Below are 16,521 nucleotides of genomic sequence, written 5' to 3' on the forward strand. Positions count from 1 at the left end.
AAAAAGTTGTCTATCATTCATGAACAAAAATCCGAAAGTAACAAACTTATCTTAACACAACGATTTCATGAATATAAAATGTATTTGAGTGATTCTGTCGTGCAACACATATCTAAAGTTCAGAACTTGGCTGGCTAGTTAGCAGACGTTGGTGAAAATGTTTCTAATGTGGTAGTGATGCCCAAAATTCTGGCCTGTTTGCCGTCAAAGTTCAACGCATTAAAAACGGCATGGGATAGCGTGGAGTCGGAGAGACAGACAGTCCATTGTCTCCAGGAGTGACTTATCAAAGAAGAGGGACGGCTCGCAGCTGACGATGAAACAGCGACCGCTTTTGCAGCTATAAGTATTAAAAAGACAGGATATAAGAAATCTAAAAGTGGTAAGAATAAAGCTAATGTAGAGTGTTATTCGTGTTATAAGAAAGGTCATTTCGCCTGGGAATGTCCAGAGAAAAAGAACAAAAAGCAATCAGTTGATGCATCGACAAATTGTGCTTTTGTTTTTACCAACGTGAGTGACAAATCGTCGAAAAATTATAACGCGACATCTATCGGAGTGATATGCAAAATGAGTATTGTGAACCCTTTTTGATCACTGAATGCGAATTTGACATTAAAATTGCAAAATTTTAAAATTCAAAATGGCGGATGCAATATGGCAGGCAATGTTTTATAAAAGTCACCAAATTCACTCGAAAGTTGTTATTCAGGGGTCCTTAAGGTCGATGGTTACGAATTTGAAGTCTGATTTTAAAAATTCAAAAGGGCGGATCCAATATGGCGGATTAAAAAATTAAAAACTTATTGAATTTGCATGAAAGTTGTTACTTGGAGGTTTTTGGGGTCGCTGATTACGAATCTGAAGTCAAATTTCAAAAATTTAAAATGGCGGATCCAATATGGCGGATGAGAAAATCAAAAACTAATTGGATTTGCTTGAAAGTTGTTACCTGGGAGTTTTTGGGGTCGCTGATTACGAATCTAAAGTCTAATTTGAAAAATTCAAAATAGTATTAGATTAGAGCATTATATTATTATTAGATTATTAGTATTAGATCTGCCATCTCAAATTTAAAAAATTTGACTTCAGATTCGTAATCAGCGACCCCAAAAACCTCCAAGTAACAACTTTCATGCAAATTCAATGAGTTTTTAATTTTTAAATCCGACATATTGGATCCGCCATTTTGAATTTTTGAAATCAGACTTCAGATTCGTAACCAGCGACTTAAAAACCCCTGAATAACAACTTTCGAGTGAATTTGGTGACTTTTATAAAACATTGCCTGCCATATTGCATCCGCCATTTTGAATTTTAAAATTTTGCAATTTTAATGTCAAATTCGCATTCAGTGATCAAAAAGGGTTTACAATACTCTCTGCTATATCAAAATTAATCATTTTTTCATTTTTTAAACCATCCTAATAACGTAATTTCATATATAGGTATCATTTTTAAGGTTAGTTTGAAATAAATCAAATTTATCGCAGTTGTGCGTTACAGGAAAAACCTCTCCGAGTATTTAAAAAAAAATATTAAAATCGGTTAAGATTTGTGTTGTCGGTAGATTTTTGTCCACAGAGGGTCATTTTTTTCCCACTGTGCGACAGTGGGGCATCGCGTCATATAACTTATCAACGTGATTGGTTCTCAGAGTTTACGCCATCTGTCGGTGAACAGGTCATATTAGGTGATGATGGTTCATGTGACGTGCTCGATTCTGGGACTGTCGAGATAAAGAAGTTAGTAAACCATGAATGGTGTACGTCAATTATAAAAAATGTGCTTTTTGTTCCAATGCTAAAGAAAAAATTTGTTTTCTGTTGGGGTTTGCACATCGCAAGGTTACTATGTTCGTTTTTCAGGAACAAATGTGAAATTTTAAACAAGTTGTTGCCGAAGGGGTTAAACAAGAAAACGGAATTTATCGAATGTTGTTCGTGACACCAAAACGCAGTGAGTGTAATGTTTTCGAAGCAAATGTGTCAACGGTTAACCTCAAAATCTGGCAAGAAAGACTTGGCCATCTAAACAAGGCAAAATGATAAATCAGATTCTCTGAAAGGTGCGAAATATTACGTGATGTTTATTGATGAAGCTTCGGGTTTTCGTAGTGTTTATTTTATGAGACATAAATCAGATGTTGCTAGTAAATTTAAAGAGTTCGAAAAGATGGTGCGAAACAAGTTTGAAAAATCGATCAAGGTTATTCGTTGTGACAATTGTACAGAGTACATCAATAAAGATATGCGCAGTTATCTCACGGAAAAAGGAATTCAAATGAAAAATTCGCCCTTATACACACCAAAGAAAAATGGTAAATCTAAACGAGAAAACAGAACTATTGTAGAGACAGCTCGAACGATGCTTAAAGCAAAGAATCTTCCTGATTATTTGTGGGCTGAGACAGTGAATACTGCTGTCTATTTGAGAAACAGAACAAGTTCAAGAAAAATACCCGAGAAAACTCCATTTGAAATGTGGAATGGAGTAAAACCAAACGTGAAACATTTAAAGATTTTTAGTTCCGATGCTTACGTTCACATTCCAAAACAATTTCGTCACAAGTTGGATTCAAAATAGAAGAAAGTGATTTTCGTCGGTTATCAAGATGATTCAGAAAATTATCTTCTTTTTCATCAGGACTCAAAGACTGTGACTGTTTCGAAAAATGTTTCTTTCAACGAATCTTACACCAGCAAGTCGATTAAACAAAAATTTGTCGAGATTCTACTGCCCAGCAATCCTCTTATTGATAATGACACAGTAGAAGAGGATGAAGAGGACGAAGAACTGGAGTATCAATCGGTGAATGAAATTGAAGATGAAAAGACTGACGATGGGAAGAATGACGAGATTGAGAAAATCGACCGGATTGAACAGAACGATGAAAGCAACGACGTTGATAACGAGGAATCCTACAATTTAAGAGATCGGAAAAATATTCAGAAACCTATCAGATATCAGGCAAACATAGCTTAATATACACCTCTGAAGTTCAATGAGGCAGTTAATGGACCGGATGCTGAAATCTGGAAAACAGCAATTGAGCATGAATTGACAGCTCATAAGAAAAATAAAAACGTGAATTTGGTGACCAGAGAACCCGAGATGAGGACAATAGATTCCAAGTGGATTTTTAAGATCATTCGTGACAAAGAAGGACGGCCTTTACGTTATAAGGCAACACTTTGCGCGAGGGGTTTTAGACAAATTGAAGATCTTGATTACACGGAAACGTTTTCTCCAGTCATCAGATATGACTCTGAAGATTTTCCTTGCTATGGTTACGCAGCTTGATATAGAGTTGGTTCAATTTGACATTAATGCAGCATTTCTTTACGAGGAAGTACGAGAGAATATCGTGATGGAAATTCCGGAAGGACTGCTGAGCAACGTCAACGGAAAGCTTACGGTGTGCAAATTGTTAAAATCGTGGTACGGTTTAAAGCAGGCTGCACGTTGTTTTAACGTCAAATTCAAAAGTGCCTATAAAAGATCTAAATTTAGTGCAGTGCGACAGTGAGCAGTGCATTTTTCGCGGAATTTTGAATGGTTCTGAAGTATTGCTTGCATTGTTTGTGGATGATGAGCTTGTAGCCTCAAATTCGACAGATGCAATTGAAATTGTATTGAATTTCAGTTACTAATATAATAAGTATAGGTGAATATTGACACAACATTGACTGAACATTGCACGTGAATATCCTCAAAGTTTCGTGTAAATATTCTTTTCATGTGGACATTTAAACATCGACACAAACTTGTATGAACCTTGCCACTGAAGTTTCCTAACCTTGCCGTGTGAGGCTCTGTCAAGTTTCAGGGAATTTCGGGTTCTGTGTGGGAAATTTATGCGTCTGAAGTGATCAAAGAGTTCTGTACACCAAACGAAAACGGCATTTACATATGTACTCAATCTTTATTGAGCTTTGCAACGAAATACTCCCAACTTGGACGAAAAAGCTTTAATACAAGTTCAGGAAATTTACGGTGCTGTGTGAGCATGTTCTTGTACAAGTATATTTTCCTACACAAGAACTTGTTCCAAATTCTGGTGTCAAAATTGTATATTTTCCCCGGCTGAAAAAACTTGTACAAGAAAATGAACAAGTTCTTGTACACGTTCATTAATGAACTTGTACATTTTCTTGTACATGTTCGAGTAATGTTCTTGAACAAGTTCAGCATCCGGAATTGAGACATGTTCTTGTACCAGAACTTGTACAAGATCCTGGACAAGAAAATATACTTGTACAAGAAAATGTACATATTCTTGTACATATTTTTTTGTGCAGGTTTCATTACATTTTCTTGTACCAGATGTGGAACATGTTCTTGTACATGTTCACTTATGTCTTTTAAATTAAAAATTAAAAACTTTAAAGGCTGCGCAGTAGTTTTTTTAAGCCTTTACAGCTGCGCAATAATTTTTAGCATGCATAAGTGAAGATTCTTAATAATTATAACTTATTAAAATTTCAAATTTTTTTCAAAAACATTTTTAAACAAATGTTCTTGTACAAGAACATAAACGTGTTCATGTAAAAGTACTTGTACATGAAACCTGCACAAAAAATATGTACAAGAACATGTACATTTTCTTGTACAAGTATATTTTCTTATCCAAGATCTTGTACAAGTTCTGGTACAAGAACATGTCTCAATTCCGGATGCTGAACTTGTTCAAGAACATTACTCGAACATGTACAAGAAAATGTACAAGTTCATTAATGAACATGTACAAGAACTTGTACATTTTCTTGTACAAGTTTTTTCAGCCGGGTCCACGGAGGAATAGTAAGGAGACCGATCTTGCTGTAGAAGCGCTTCTGAAAATGTTAGAAAAACATGCACGATAAGTGCCAGTTTCACTGCATTCTACTCAACCACTAAAGTAGCTGAGCATGCGCATTAGCCATGTGCTCTCTCTTTCTCTCGCGATTTGAGTTTATTTCGGTTAAACACGGGGTCTACCCTACAATTTCGATTCTTTAGAGTTCACAATATCAGCCATTGAGTTGGTCTGGCACGTTTTTCTCACGCGAGTGCAATTATATCACAAGACTTTTCCATTAGACATTCTAACCTAAAAACAACGGCGTCTTTACGTCGAGGGCCCGCGTGTTCAAGCGGTGACCCTTTTCAGTAGAGTAATGGCAACAGTAGATAGCAGGGGAATAGATTCTCCCTTGACAGAAAATCCTCTGAGAGAGAACGATTCGTCTGATGTTTTCCAGGCAGCTGACGATCTCTTAAATTTTCAAAATTCATCAAAAAAACGAAAGGTGCTTGAATTTCAGTTCACCCCTAGCGAGATGCAACCAGGTAATCAGAGCAGTCATATGGTTATCGATGAGGATTTGTCCAATCCCCTCTCTCAACATACAAACGATTTACAAAATGCTCAATCCCCACTCAAGCGCAACCTCCAATATGATGAGTCTTTAAAAGGAGAATGTAAAATAATAATTGAAAATTCCTCACCTAATAAATCAGCCAAAGATTTAAACCGACTCACATATGCAAAAATTTTAAATGCTAAGTACAAAGATTGTATTGTAGATATCAAAAGCTCAGGTTTCGGTAAGTTGTCAGTCTTTACTAAAACAGCCCGTGCGGCTAATTTTATTTTAAACGATAGGTCCTATTTGGAGAGTAAAAATTTAAAAGCATTTATCCCCTCTTATTTTGTTTCTTCTCAAGGTGTAATCAGAAGTGTTCCGCTTGACATTTCTGAACAAGAATTAAAGGATAACTTTGAGGTCCTTGGTTTTCATCACAATAATTGCGCTATCCTCGAAGTTCGCCGCTTATCTAGAAAAACTATTAATGACGAAACAAAAAAACCAGAATACGTACCCTCGCAAACTGTACTATTGACATTTAATTGTAAATCACTTCCCTCAAAAGTTGCTATTTATAACACTTCTATAAACGTTGATCCTTATACTCCACCTGTCAAAATGTGCTGGAATTGCCTTCGTTACGGACACATCAGCAAATATTGCAAATCAGAAAAAAAATGAAAACAATGCAGTTAATCGGCTCATCCAGAGGGCACTTCCTGTCCACTGATTGACAAAGACCCTGTATGTTTACACTGTAAGAATAGCTCTTCATCTAATCATTTGCCTAATTCAGCTGCGTGCCCTGAATTAGCATTTCAGAAAAACTTTCGAGAGTATGCAACTGCTAACTCTCTTACCTTTTCCGAAGCAAAAGCTGCCCTTCGGCCTAAAAAAACTAAAAAATTGAAAAAAAACCTTCAACTAACTTTAATTTCAGCGATTATCCGCAATTCGAAGACCATCATTTTTCTTTGCCTCCAATTCCCTCACAACAGACAAGTTACAGTAAAAAAGCTTCCATGCCACCAAATAAAATTCAACACCCTTCCTTTGAAAGACAAAAAACTTTCGATTCCAAACAGAAGCCCTCTCTAGGTGAAAATACAAGAAACAAACAATCCTTTTCTCACCTTTACGCAACTAGACTTCCAGACTCACTTCCTAAAGGTTTTGCTCTACAGCCACCAAAGTTTGGTAAAGCACCTCCAACCTCTGGTGCAGCTTCTTCCTACCAGAATGTACACTCAACCAATTTCAATACAACAGAATTAATAAATAACTTAATTCTTAATCTTACAAAATTACTCAGTGTTATATCTTCCGAATCTTCACCTGATTCCGAGGAATCAGCCTTGATTGTTGATAACCTCTCTAACGAAATGATGTCTCTAGCCAAATCTCTTTCAAAACCTTAAAATGGATCATTTAAAAAATTTAAAAATAATGCAGTGGAATTGTTGTGGTATAACCAACAAAAAAATGACATTATATCCATCTCCAAGGATTTTGATATCCTTTTACTTTGTGAAACTTTTTTAAAATCTAATAAATCATTTTCATTTAATTCCAACTTTAACATCATTAGATCTGATAGACCTAACTTTAATCGGGGTGGTCTAGCAATCGCAATAAGAAAGGAAATTACCTTCACCAGAGTTTCAAATATTCTCAATATTGAAAACAATCTGGAAACGCTTTCTATTTTAATTGATACATCTATAGGTAAATTACTAATTGTAAATATTTATAGAGTTCCTTCTGATGGTAGAAGAATTTCTGAAAATACGTGGAACAATTTTTTGCAGTCAGCTCTTGCAGTAAACTCATCCGGAATTTTCATTGGAGGTGATTTCAATTCACACAATTACATGTGGGGCAGCTCTCGAAACTGTCCAAACGGTGAAACTCTTTGCTCGGCCCTCGAAGATTTAGACCTTATTTGTTTAAATGACGGTAAGATTACTTACGTCATTAGACCAAATGAGTCTCCATCGATCCTGGATCTAACCTTTGTAAGTCCTCAACTTTTTATTCACTGTGCATAGGATGTTTGGGATGATTCCATGGGAAGTGACCACTATCCCGTCGTAACCCATTTAAATGTTAGAATTCCCATATCAAAATTTTACTCACACAAATATAATCTTAAAAAAACCGATTGGGGCGTTTTTTCCACTAATTTAAAAACCTCTTTAATTTCTAAAGCAGATGAAATGTCTCCAATAACTAATCCAATTTCAAGTTATAAAATTTTTGTTGAATGTATTGATGAAGCAGTTCTTTCCGCTTCACCACAAAATTCTCAACCTAACGTAATCAATAATAATAGTAATAATGGTGGTAATAACAATAAAAATAATAGAATAATCAGACGTAAACCTTCTGTCCCTGCACCTTGGTGGAATGAAGAGTGCGATAACGCAATTAAAGCTAGACGTGAAGCATCAGTCAACTTCAGAAAATCTTCTAATTATGAGAATTATTTAGAGTATAAAAAATGCGAAGCAAAATGCAAAAGAACCCTTAACGAGGCTAGGAGAAATTCCTTTCGTGAATTTTGCAATTCACTCAATAGAACCACCCCCATTACTAAAGTATGGAGAGTTGTAAAATCTTTTAAAAATAGATTTACACAACCTTCCACAGGTTCTTGTTCAGCTGATACTGAAACAATTAAAAAATTACACGACTTAGCAAATGAGATGTGCCCTCCGTCAGCTTTTCATGACTCTTTTCCTCAAGGTTTTCAACCAAATAACTTCTTAGAATCACCTTTTAACATTTCTGAATTAAATATAGCCATATCAACTCTTAAACTAAAATCCTCTCCAGGATTAGATAAAGTAAATAATAAAATAATTCAGTGTCTTCCTAAAGAAGCAAAATCATTATTATTAGAAATTTATAATAACATTCTTTTATCAGGCAATATCCCTCCTTCATGGAACGACTTTTTAGTTTTCTTTATTCCAAAATCTACTCCGTGTAAATTTCGGCCTATCTCTCTTGCTTCGTGTTTACTTAAGCTGATGGAAAAGCTAGTATACAATAGACTCAGTTGGTTTTTAGAACATAATTTACTTTTATCACCTTCACAATTCGGCTTTCGTAAAAGTAAGTCTTGTGCAGACAATTTATCTGTCATCGCAACTGAAATTTTTACTGGTTTTACAGAGGGCGAGGTTACGGCGGGTTTATTCCTGGATCTTAAGGGAGCCTTCCCGAGTGTTGTTCCGCAAATTTTAATGGAAGACTTAAAAGAAATTGGAATCCCTGAGAAAATTGCAAAATTCATTTATAATACAACAGCATGCAAAAATGTTTATTTTAATATTAACGGTGAGTTGACAGAATCCAGAGTTAGTACTGTGGGTCTTCCCCAAGGATGCATGTTGAGCCCAATACTTTATTCTATTTATACACGTAAACTGTTCAACCTCCTTCCCCAAGGCTGCATTCTAGCTGAATTTGCTGACGATATTGCAATTCTCGTCAGATTAAAAGATCCCCATCAATGCTTAAGAATACTTCAGGATTGCATAAATATTTTTTCGACATTTCTTTTTGACAGGGGCTTAGAAATTTGCCCGGATAAAACAAAGCTATTACTTTTTAATAAATTAAAAATAGATTTAGAAGATCCTACTCTTTATCTTAGAATTAATAATGCCAATATTTTTCCCTCCACACAAGTTACATTTTTAGGAATTGTTCTCGATTATAAATTAACTTTCGACTGCCATTTTAAGTTTCTCCTTGGAAAACTCTGTAAAACTTTAAATGTCATAAAGGTTTTGAGAGGGGTTTGGTGGGGTTCTCATCCCTTAATTCTTCTTATTATTTATAGAGCACTGATACGAAGTTGTTTAGAATATGGTTCACACATTTTCAATTTTAAAAATCACTCCTTGTTTTCCAAGCTTGAGAAACTTAGAAATCAAGCTATTAGATTGATCCTCGGGTATAGGATGTCTACACCCATTAACGTCATGTTGGCGGAATCTTGCAAACCTCCTCTTAAATTTAGATTTGATTTTCTTGCAAAAAAATATATTATTAAAACTCTCTCGAACCTCAATCATCCCTTAATAAACAAAATTAATAACTTACTCGAAATAGCTACACAAACAAACCGTTTTGGAATTTTAAATACCTTTACTCTCTTAATAGCCTATCGAAGAGCTAAAGATTTTAGTCAACTTATTAATAAATCATACCGTCACTCCTATTATGAATTTCCTTACAGTGATCATATTTTCAGACCTCAAATAGTTACCGACATAGGTTCTATCATTCAAAATTCTGTTAACCCTTCTCTTCTCTTTAAAGATATTTTAGATAATGATTTCAAAGATTATTTGTGTTTCTACACTGACGGTTCCAAATCCGAAAACGGCAGACTTGCAGGATGCGCCTCTGTTTGCCCATCAGCACAATATGTACAATCTTGGAAAATAAATAATCACGCATCTATTTTCTCCATCGAAGCTTTCGCAATCCTAATTACTCTAGACTATATTAGAAATAATAACTTCAAAAAAGTTGCCATTTTTTCTGACTCCTTGAGCGTTTTACAAAGTGTATCATGTCCTAATCCTAGCAGCATTAAATCACACTTGATTTTACTAATCAGAAACAGATTAGCTACCTTATCTACTCTACAATTTGACGTTAAATTAGTTTGGGTCCCAGGTCATAAAGGTTTAGATGGCAATGAACTGGCTGATGAAGCTGCCAAGTTAGCTTCAACTAACTCTCCACTTTTAAATTTTGGTCTCCCTTTTTCAGATTTTGTGAGATCTCTTCGAGAGCAATTAAATATTAAGTGTCATGACTATTTTGTTACAAGAGGAAAATATTTTGGCTCTCATTACACGGAACGCTTCTATCGACTTCAAAAAAAACCCTGGTTTGCATCATTTCAAATTAACAGACAAAAAATCGTATCAATCTGTCGCATGAGAAGTAACCATCACTCTCTTAAAGAAAGCTTACATAGGAAAAACATTGTTAATTCTCCTGCTTGCCCTTGTAACCCCCAAGTGAATGAAGATCTAGAACACGTTTTTTGGAACTGTCCTAGATTCGACCAATTTCGCCCTAAATTGATTCAACGACTCTCTAAAGCCTTCAAATGTATTGCTCCATTTAATAGTGACATTTTTCTTTCAAACCCGTCACCAGAAATTATTTCTTATGTTTTTAATTACTTGAAACAAACCAACTTAAGCATTGATATCCACCTTTGACTCTCCTGCTTCTACTTCAACATAAATTGCTCTACTCATGTTCCAACTTTGGAAATACCTATACCATATAACACTTACCGGATCATGGCGAGATATACAAGGATATACCCAGTATAACGCCAACGCATGCGCTCTTACGGCGCATGAACCAAATCTACTACTATTCTTTCTCTCGCAAAAAGTGTGCGAGTGAGATCTGGTTGACGTATATTTCTCAAGTCTTCCATGCGTGTTGTGATGAAGGGGTTATGTGTTATTATTGTTATTATTTTAATAATTATTATTAATGTTTATTTTAAAATGTCGTGCTGTGTGCCAGGATGTAAGAAAAATCTTTTTCATGACATACATAATAAATAATATGTTTGTAATTACTATGGCTCCATTATTCTTTTAATAATTACTTCAATTTATTGACACTTTAAATATTCCAATAGCATAAATTATTATATACTTACACATGATTTTGGAGATTCAATATCGCAATGGTAAATAAAATTTCTGAAATAAACACTGAACACTAAGATTTTTTTGTGACATCATAATATGTATATCGCATAACCATACTTTTCATCTGTCAAAATTGAGGTCCAATGCACATGCTCAACTACTTTGGCCAGTTGAGTACAATGCACTGCACCTGGCACTTATCGTACATGTTTTTCTGACATTTTCAAACGCAGAGATCGGTCTCCTTACTATTCCTCCGTGATATTTTCTTTAATAGAACTGGTACAAGTTCAGCTGCTGAACTTGTACATTTTCGTGAACAAGATCTTATACAGAGATTTTAAACAGGGCTGAATGGTTATAAATAATAAATAATTCATTTATTATACAACAATGAATTTACATAGTTGGTTTCTTGGATACGATTGTGATTGTCCATTTCAAGAAATAAATTTTCGGGATTAATATTTATTGGGAAAAGTATCCCTCCACCGATTGTTAGTATCCTTATAATTTTACATGTTTTAATTAATTCAATTCTTTCTTAACAGAAAATTTCGTTTTAAAAAATAATGCCTACTTTTATTAAATATTATTCCTTTAAATATACATTTTAATTAGATTTTGATCTTAATAATTTCAATTTATAAAATAAACATTAATTATATGATTACAGTGACAGCTCTTTAGAATGTGGCAGTATCTTAGAAGATTCATCATTACCAGTAACACCAAAGCCGTCTAAACCATTCAGTATTGATCTAGACGTAACATCTAATAGATCAAGCATTATATCACAAGAAGAATCAGATGGTACTTAAAAAAAGTGTTTCATCTATTAATTTAAGGTCGAATGTTTAATACTGAATCTAAATTTACAAGTCATAAAGTATATAATACACTTTATGCTTCAAGACAAAAGCCTTGAAAATGTTATACACTAATGAACATTTTTAAACTTGTTATAAATGATTTAGTACCTGACGAAAAAAAGTGCTGTATATTTATATTAGGATTGCAATCGCTTGATTTTCAAAGAAAAATATTAACCTAACTTGCAATATGGCATTGTGTACTTTTAATCAACATTACTCTACTTCTGATAAAATCTTAGAAATAAAAGTGGATTCGAAATCCTCGTGGAAGTATTCAATTTATTTAAGATAAACGATTTGAAAATTTAATCATTATTAAGAATGGTTATCGTGTAGATGTTTAAAATTTTTTTATTGATTTATATTTCTCACTTCTACAGTATTTAAAGAATCTGACTGAAATATATATATTATTTATTGATGTAATGTATTAATTTATATCAAATATTATCTTTGAAAAAATCGCTCTTAAAAGTTCAGTTATTTTTATTTACACTTAACCGCAATTCGTAATGGCTTTTTGACCAAATAATCCCATTAGATTCGCACGTTTTAAGAAGAATATTAAACCTAACACATTAAGTTTTTATTATTATTTTGTGGAGGAGTTTCAGCTCTATGTCAGCAGAAACTTATTATTTTTTACTAATTCAACTTTTTATATTAATAGCTTTTATTAGTCCTTAATTTTTCAATAATTAGAACCCAGTTGAAAATTCCTTTACAAGATCCTGTACAGGAAAATTTGTAAAACTTTAAACGATGTACAATTGTCTTTAACTAAACTGCACCCTAGAAGAAAATCACGCTTTGTGCTTTTAGCGGTCTGTTAGACCGCTATTCCTTTTGTGTTTTTCTAGCGATTTAGAATTATGTAATGACAACTGTCGTATATATTTTTATTTTTTACATTAAAAAGACTATTTCTATAAGCAGTTGGGAAATTCAACGTTTAATAAACTAGATAAAGAAATAATTTCAGGAGAGAAGGGAGCTGAGTATTGAGGAAAGTATGTTCGGAATAAGGAAAGTAAAGAAATTTTGGCTAAAATGAAATGCTTGAAAATTACAAGAGGAAAAAGTTAAAAAAATTATGATGGAGTGGAAAGGTGGCAGGCAGGAGGAGGATTTGAAGGAACAGCTTGTTGAGACTGAGAGAGGAAATTTTAGAGTTGTGTATTTTTGTAAAAAATGTAGAAAAAAAGTTAAGAGGAGACCTAATGTAGCACGGAATATTGCTTGAATATCAAGGTGATATCAAGATATTCGTATGATACCGAGGGAATATTCCCGTAAAATTCATGTTATATTGAGGGGATATCCCCGTGATATTGAGCGGAATATTCCTGTGATATTGAGGGAATATCCGGTGATATAGAGAGAATAATCCTGTTATTTATAAAATTCTAAAATGTTTGTTTTGATTGTTTTGAATATTTAAATAAAAAAATAAATAAATGAAAAAAAATCGGACAAGTGCGAGTTACACTCGCACTGAAATCGAGAGTTCCGTACTCGAAGCGAACTTATTTGGTATAAAAACAAATGTTTAAAAAATATGTGTTGTATGACAACTAATATAAGTGATACAAAAAGGAACAATTTTGTAAAATTCAAGAAAATTGTTCCTCTTCGTATCACTTATATTAGTTGTCATACAACACATATTTTTTAAACATTTGTTTTTATACCAAATAAGTTCGCTTCGAGTACGGAACCCTCGATTTCAGTGCGAGTGTAACTCGCACTTGTCCGATTTTATTTGTTTTAGAGTTGTAACGACTGAAGAAATAAACTCAATCATGTTTATTAAATTATTTCTATAATCTATACATAAAAATACGTAAAAATAGTAAATTTGAAGCCCTTTAGAAAAAATTTTTTCCTTTATTGGGAGAAAATTCATGATTTTTTCTAAAATTATCAGTTTTTTCTTGACAGCCCCAGAAAAATCAACTCCAATCATCCTCGCTATATTTTTTTTGTAATCTACACGTAAAAATACGTAAAAATATATAAATTTGAATCACTTTAGATCAACTTTTTTGCGGAAAAATACATTTTTTTCTTAAATTTATCATTTTTCTTCAAAAATTTGATAAAAATTGATCATCAACTCCAATCGTGCTTACATTTTATCCCTGTATTTTTCACGCAAAAATACAGTTTTACAGCAAATATGAACAATTTGGGTTGAATATTGTGTGCGCTAGGGAGAATAAATCATTTTTTTCGAAATTTTTGATTTTTCCTTGACAACGCTATGTAAATTGATCCGAATCAAGTTCGCTATATTTTTCCTGTAATTTTCACGTAAAAATACGTAAGTGTACCAAATTTGAGCTCTTTATGTTAAAAGATGTGGCTGCTAGGGGGGGGGTACATAGTCATTTTTAGGTATTTTTCGTAAAAATTCATGGCTTTTCCTTGACAACGCTATGATAATCAACTCCAATCATGCTCGCTATATTTTTTTTGTAATCTACACGTAAAAATACGTTAAAATATATCAATTTAATTTCCTTTAAATAAAATTTTGTTCGTTTTTGGTGGAAAAATACATTTTTTTCCTAAAATTGTCATTTTTTTTTGAAAAACTTGATAAAAAGTTAATCATCAACTCTAATCGTGACCGATTTTTTCCCCTGTATTTTTCCCGTAAAAATACATTTGTATACTAAATATGAACTGTCTGGGTTGAATATTGTGTGCGCTAGAGAGAATAAATCATTTTTTTCGAAATTTTTGATTTTTCCTTGACAACGCTATGTAAATTGATCCGAATCAAGTTCGCTATATTTTTCCTGTAATTTTCACGTAAAAATACGTAAGTGTACCAAATTTGAGCTCTTTATATCAAAAGATGTAGCCGCTAGGGGGGGGGTACATAGTCACTTTTAGACATTTTTCGTAAAAATTCATGGTTTTTCCTTGACAACGCTATGTTAATCAATTCCAATCAAGTTCGCTATATTTTTCCTGTAATCTACACGCGAAAATACATATGTGTACTAATTTTCAGCCCTCCAAATAAATTTGTGTGGCCGCTAGGGGGGGGGGTACACGATTTCAAAAAAACCGATATTAATAGGGTTCCAAACCGAGTACGGAACCCTAAAAATAGAAAATTTTTTTTTTAGAATTTTTTAAATTATCTCATCAATATCACTGGAATATTACATCAATAGCAGAGGAATATTCCCTCAATATCACAGGAATATTCCGCACAATATCACAGGGATGTCCTCCCTGGCCATTTGTATGAGGAGAATGCTCCACGAAATTTGCGGAGCATTCGAGGAACACGAGATTAAGATTGAAATTCTGTCTAAAATGTATTAAAAAAATGATGAAATTGGTAGTATATTTATTAAAATCAATAAGTTTTATGCATTTTAAGATGATTATTGTTTAATAATTATAAAAATTTAATGTTTTTATTAATTTTAATCTATTACAGTTTATTATCAACATTTGGCGATAAAATCAATACAGCTGCGCTCCCGGCAAGAAGGATGTCATTAAAATGTATTGAAACTTTTCAATGCCTTTTAATTCCGTTTTCTGCCGAATACTTTTGAATCCCTACAAGTGTATTATGGGGAATTAAAAGGCATTAAAAGGAATAAATGAAAGAACGGCATTAAACGGCATTAAATAGCATTCACATGAATGTTTTCTAATGCCAACTAATACCATTTTTTTCTTACGCTATATAGAATAAAAATTAGAAAGAATAAAAACAAATTAAAATTAATTACAAAAAAAGAAATATTTTTCCATGGCAAATATATTTTTTAATCATTTATTTTTTATTCTTAAATAATAATTGACTAGACTTAAAATCTTTTGTGGTATTGCATACAATTTTTGTTGTATGTCGTGATATAACATGGTCGATATAGTAGTACAAAATATAAAACAAAGATGATTTAATCTATGACAAAATATAAAATTTTAAAACAGTGAACGAAAAAACTTAATTTAAGCTTGTAACGCTTCTGTAACGTCTTCTGTTACTACTGCCCTTTGTTCAAACGGAACAAATTCGAAATCTATTATCTCTTGCAAATTGTCGTCAGCAGGAAGCTGTTGCACATTTTCGTCTGCAAGAAGCTGTTGTAAATCATCATTAGAGGGTGGATCAATATTAGCAGATATTTGCGAATCCTCTTGAGAAGAGAGCTCATGTTGATCGACATCAGAAACAATTTGTCCATTAGCACTATTCTCACTTTCAATTTCAAGCCTAGCACCGATAACACTTCAATTTAAAACAATTTGTTTTTAGTTTGGATTGATAAAACTATATATATATATATATTTTGAAACTGAAATATAATAAAATTTAATTAGTAATAATAAATGTTAAATAATTAAAATAAATATAAAAAATATTCGAAAGAATAAAATAGGCAATACCTTTTACTGCTAAAATAACAATAGGATCAAGCTGCTCTATTTTTCCACTTTGCTCTTTGGTTCTATTACTTTTCTTACCAGTAACGGTACTGTTTGATAAAACTTCACCCTACTGAAAATCCCTATATAAGATCTTGTACAATTTCCTGTACAGGATCAGCAACTAAACTT

General features: G+C 33.0%; 1 protein-coding gene and 1 long non-coding RNA gene across 6 annotated transcripts in view; one reads left to right on the plus strand and one right to left on the minus strand.

Annotated features, from left to right (window-relative positions):
- The window catches only part of LOC127279132 (uncharacterized), a 326,137-nt gene extending 312,748 nt beyond the window's left edge, over positions 1–13,389 (plus strand). For 4 of the 5 annotated variants that reach the window (XM_051301296.1, XM_051301297.1, XM_051301294.1 and 1 more), the window contains exon 10: positions 11,730–13,389. In XM_051301296.1, coding sequence (XP_051157253.1) covers positions 11,730–11,874 — 145 coding nt within the window. In that variant the 3' untranslated portion in view covers positions 11,875–13,389. The remainder of the gene's footprint in view (positions 1–11,729) is intronic. The other variant, XM_051301299.1, reaches the window with a different exon arrangement.
- Positions 13,390–15,702: 2,313 nt separating this feature from the next.
- LOC127279143 (uncharacterized) lies at positions 15,703–16,502 on the minus strand. The gene is made up of 2 exons (XR_007842598.1): positions 16,351–16,502; positions 15,703–16,259 (listed from the first exon to the last, which is right to left on the minus strand). It is a non-coding gene; the product is annotated as an uncharacterized LOC127279143 (long non-coding RNA).
- Positions 16,503–16,521: the final 19 nt, after the last annotated feature.

The sequence above is a fragment of the Leptopilina boulardi genome, unplaced genomic scaffold (genome assembly GCF_019393585.1).
Source record: "Leptopilina boulardi isolate dan_hultmark-lab unplaced genomic scaffold, ZJU_Lbou_2.1 LbouV2_214, whole genome shotgun sequence".
Classification (NCBI taxonomy): Eukaryota; Metazoa; Arthropoda; class Insecta; order Hymenoptera; family Figitidae; genus Leptopilina; species Leptopilina boulardi.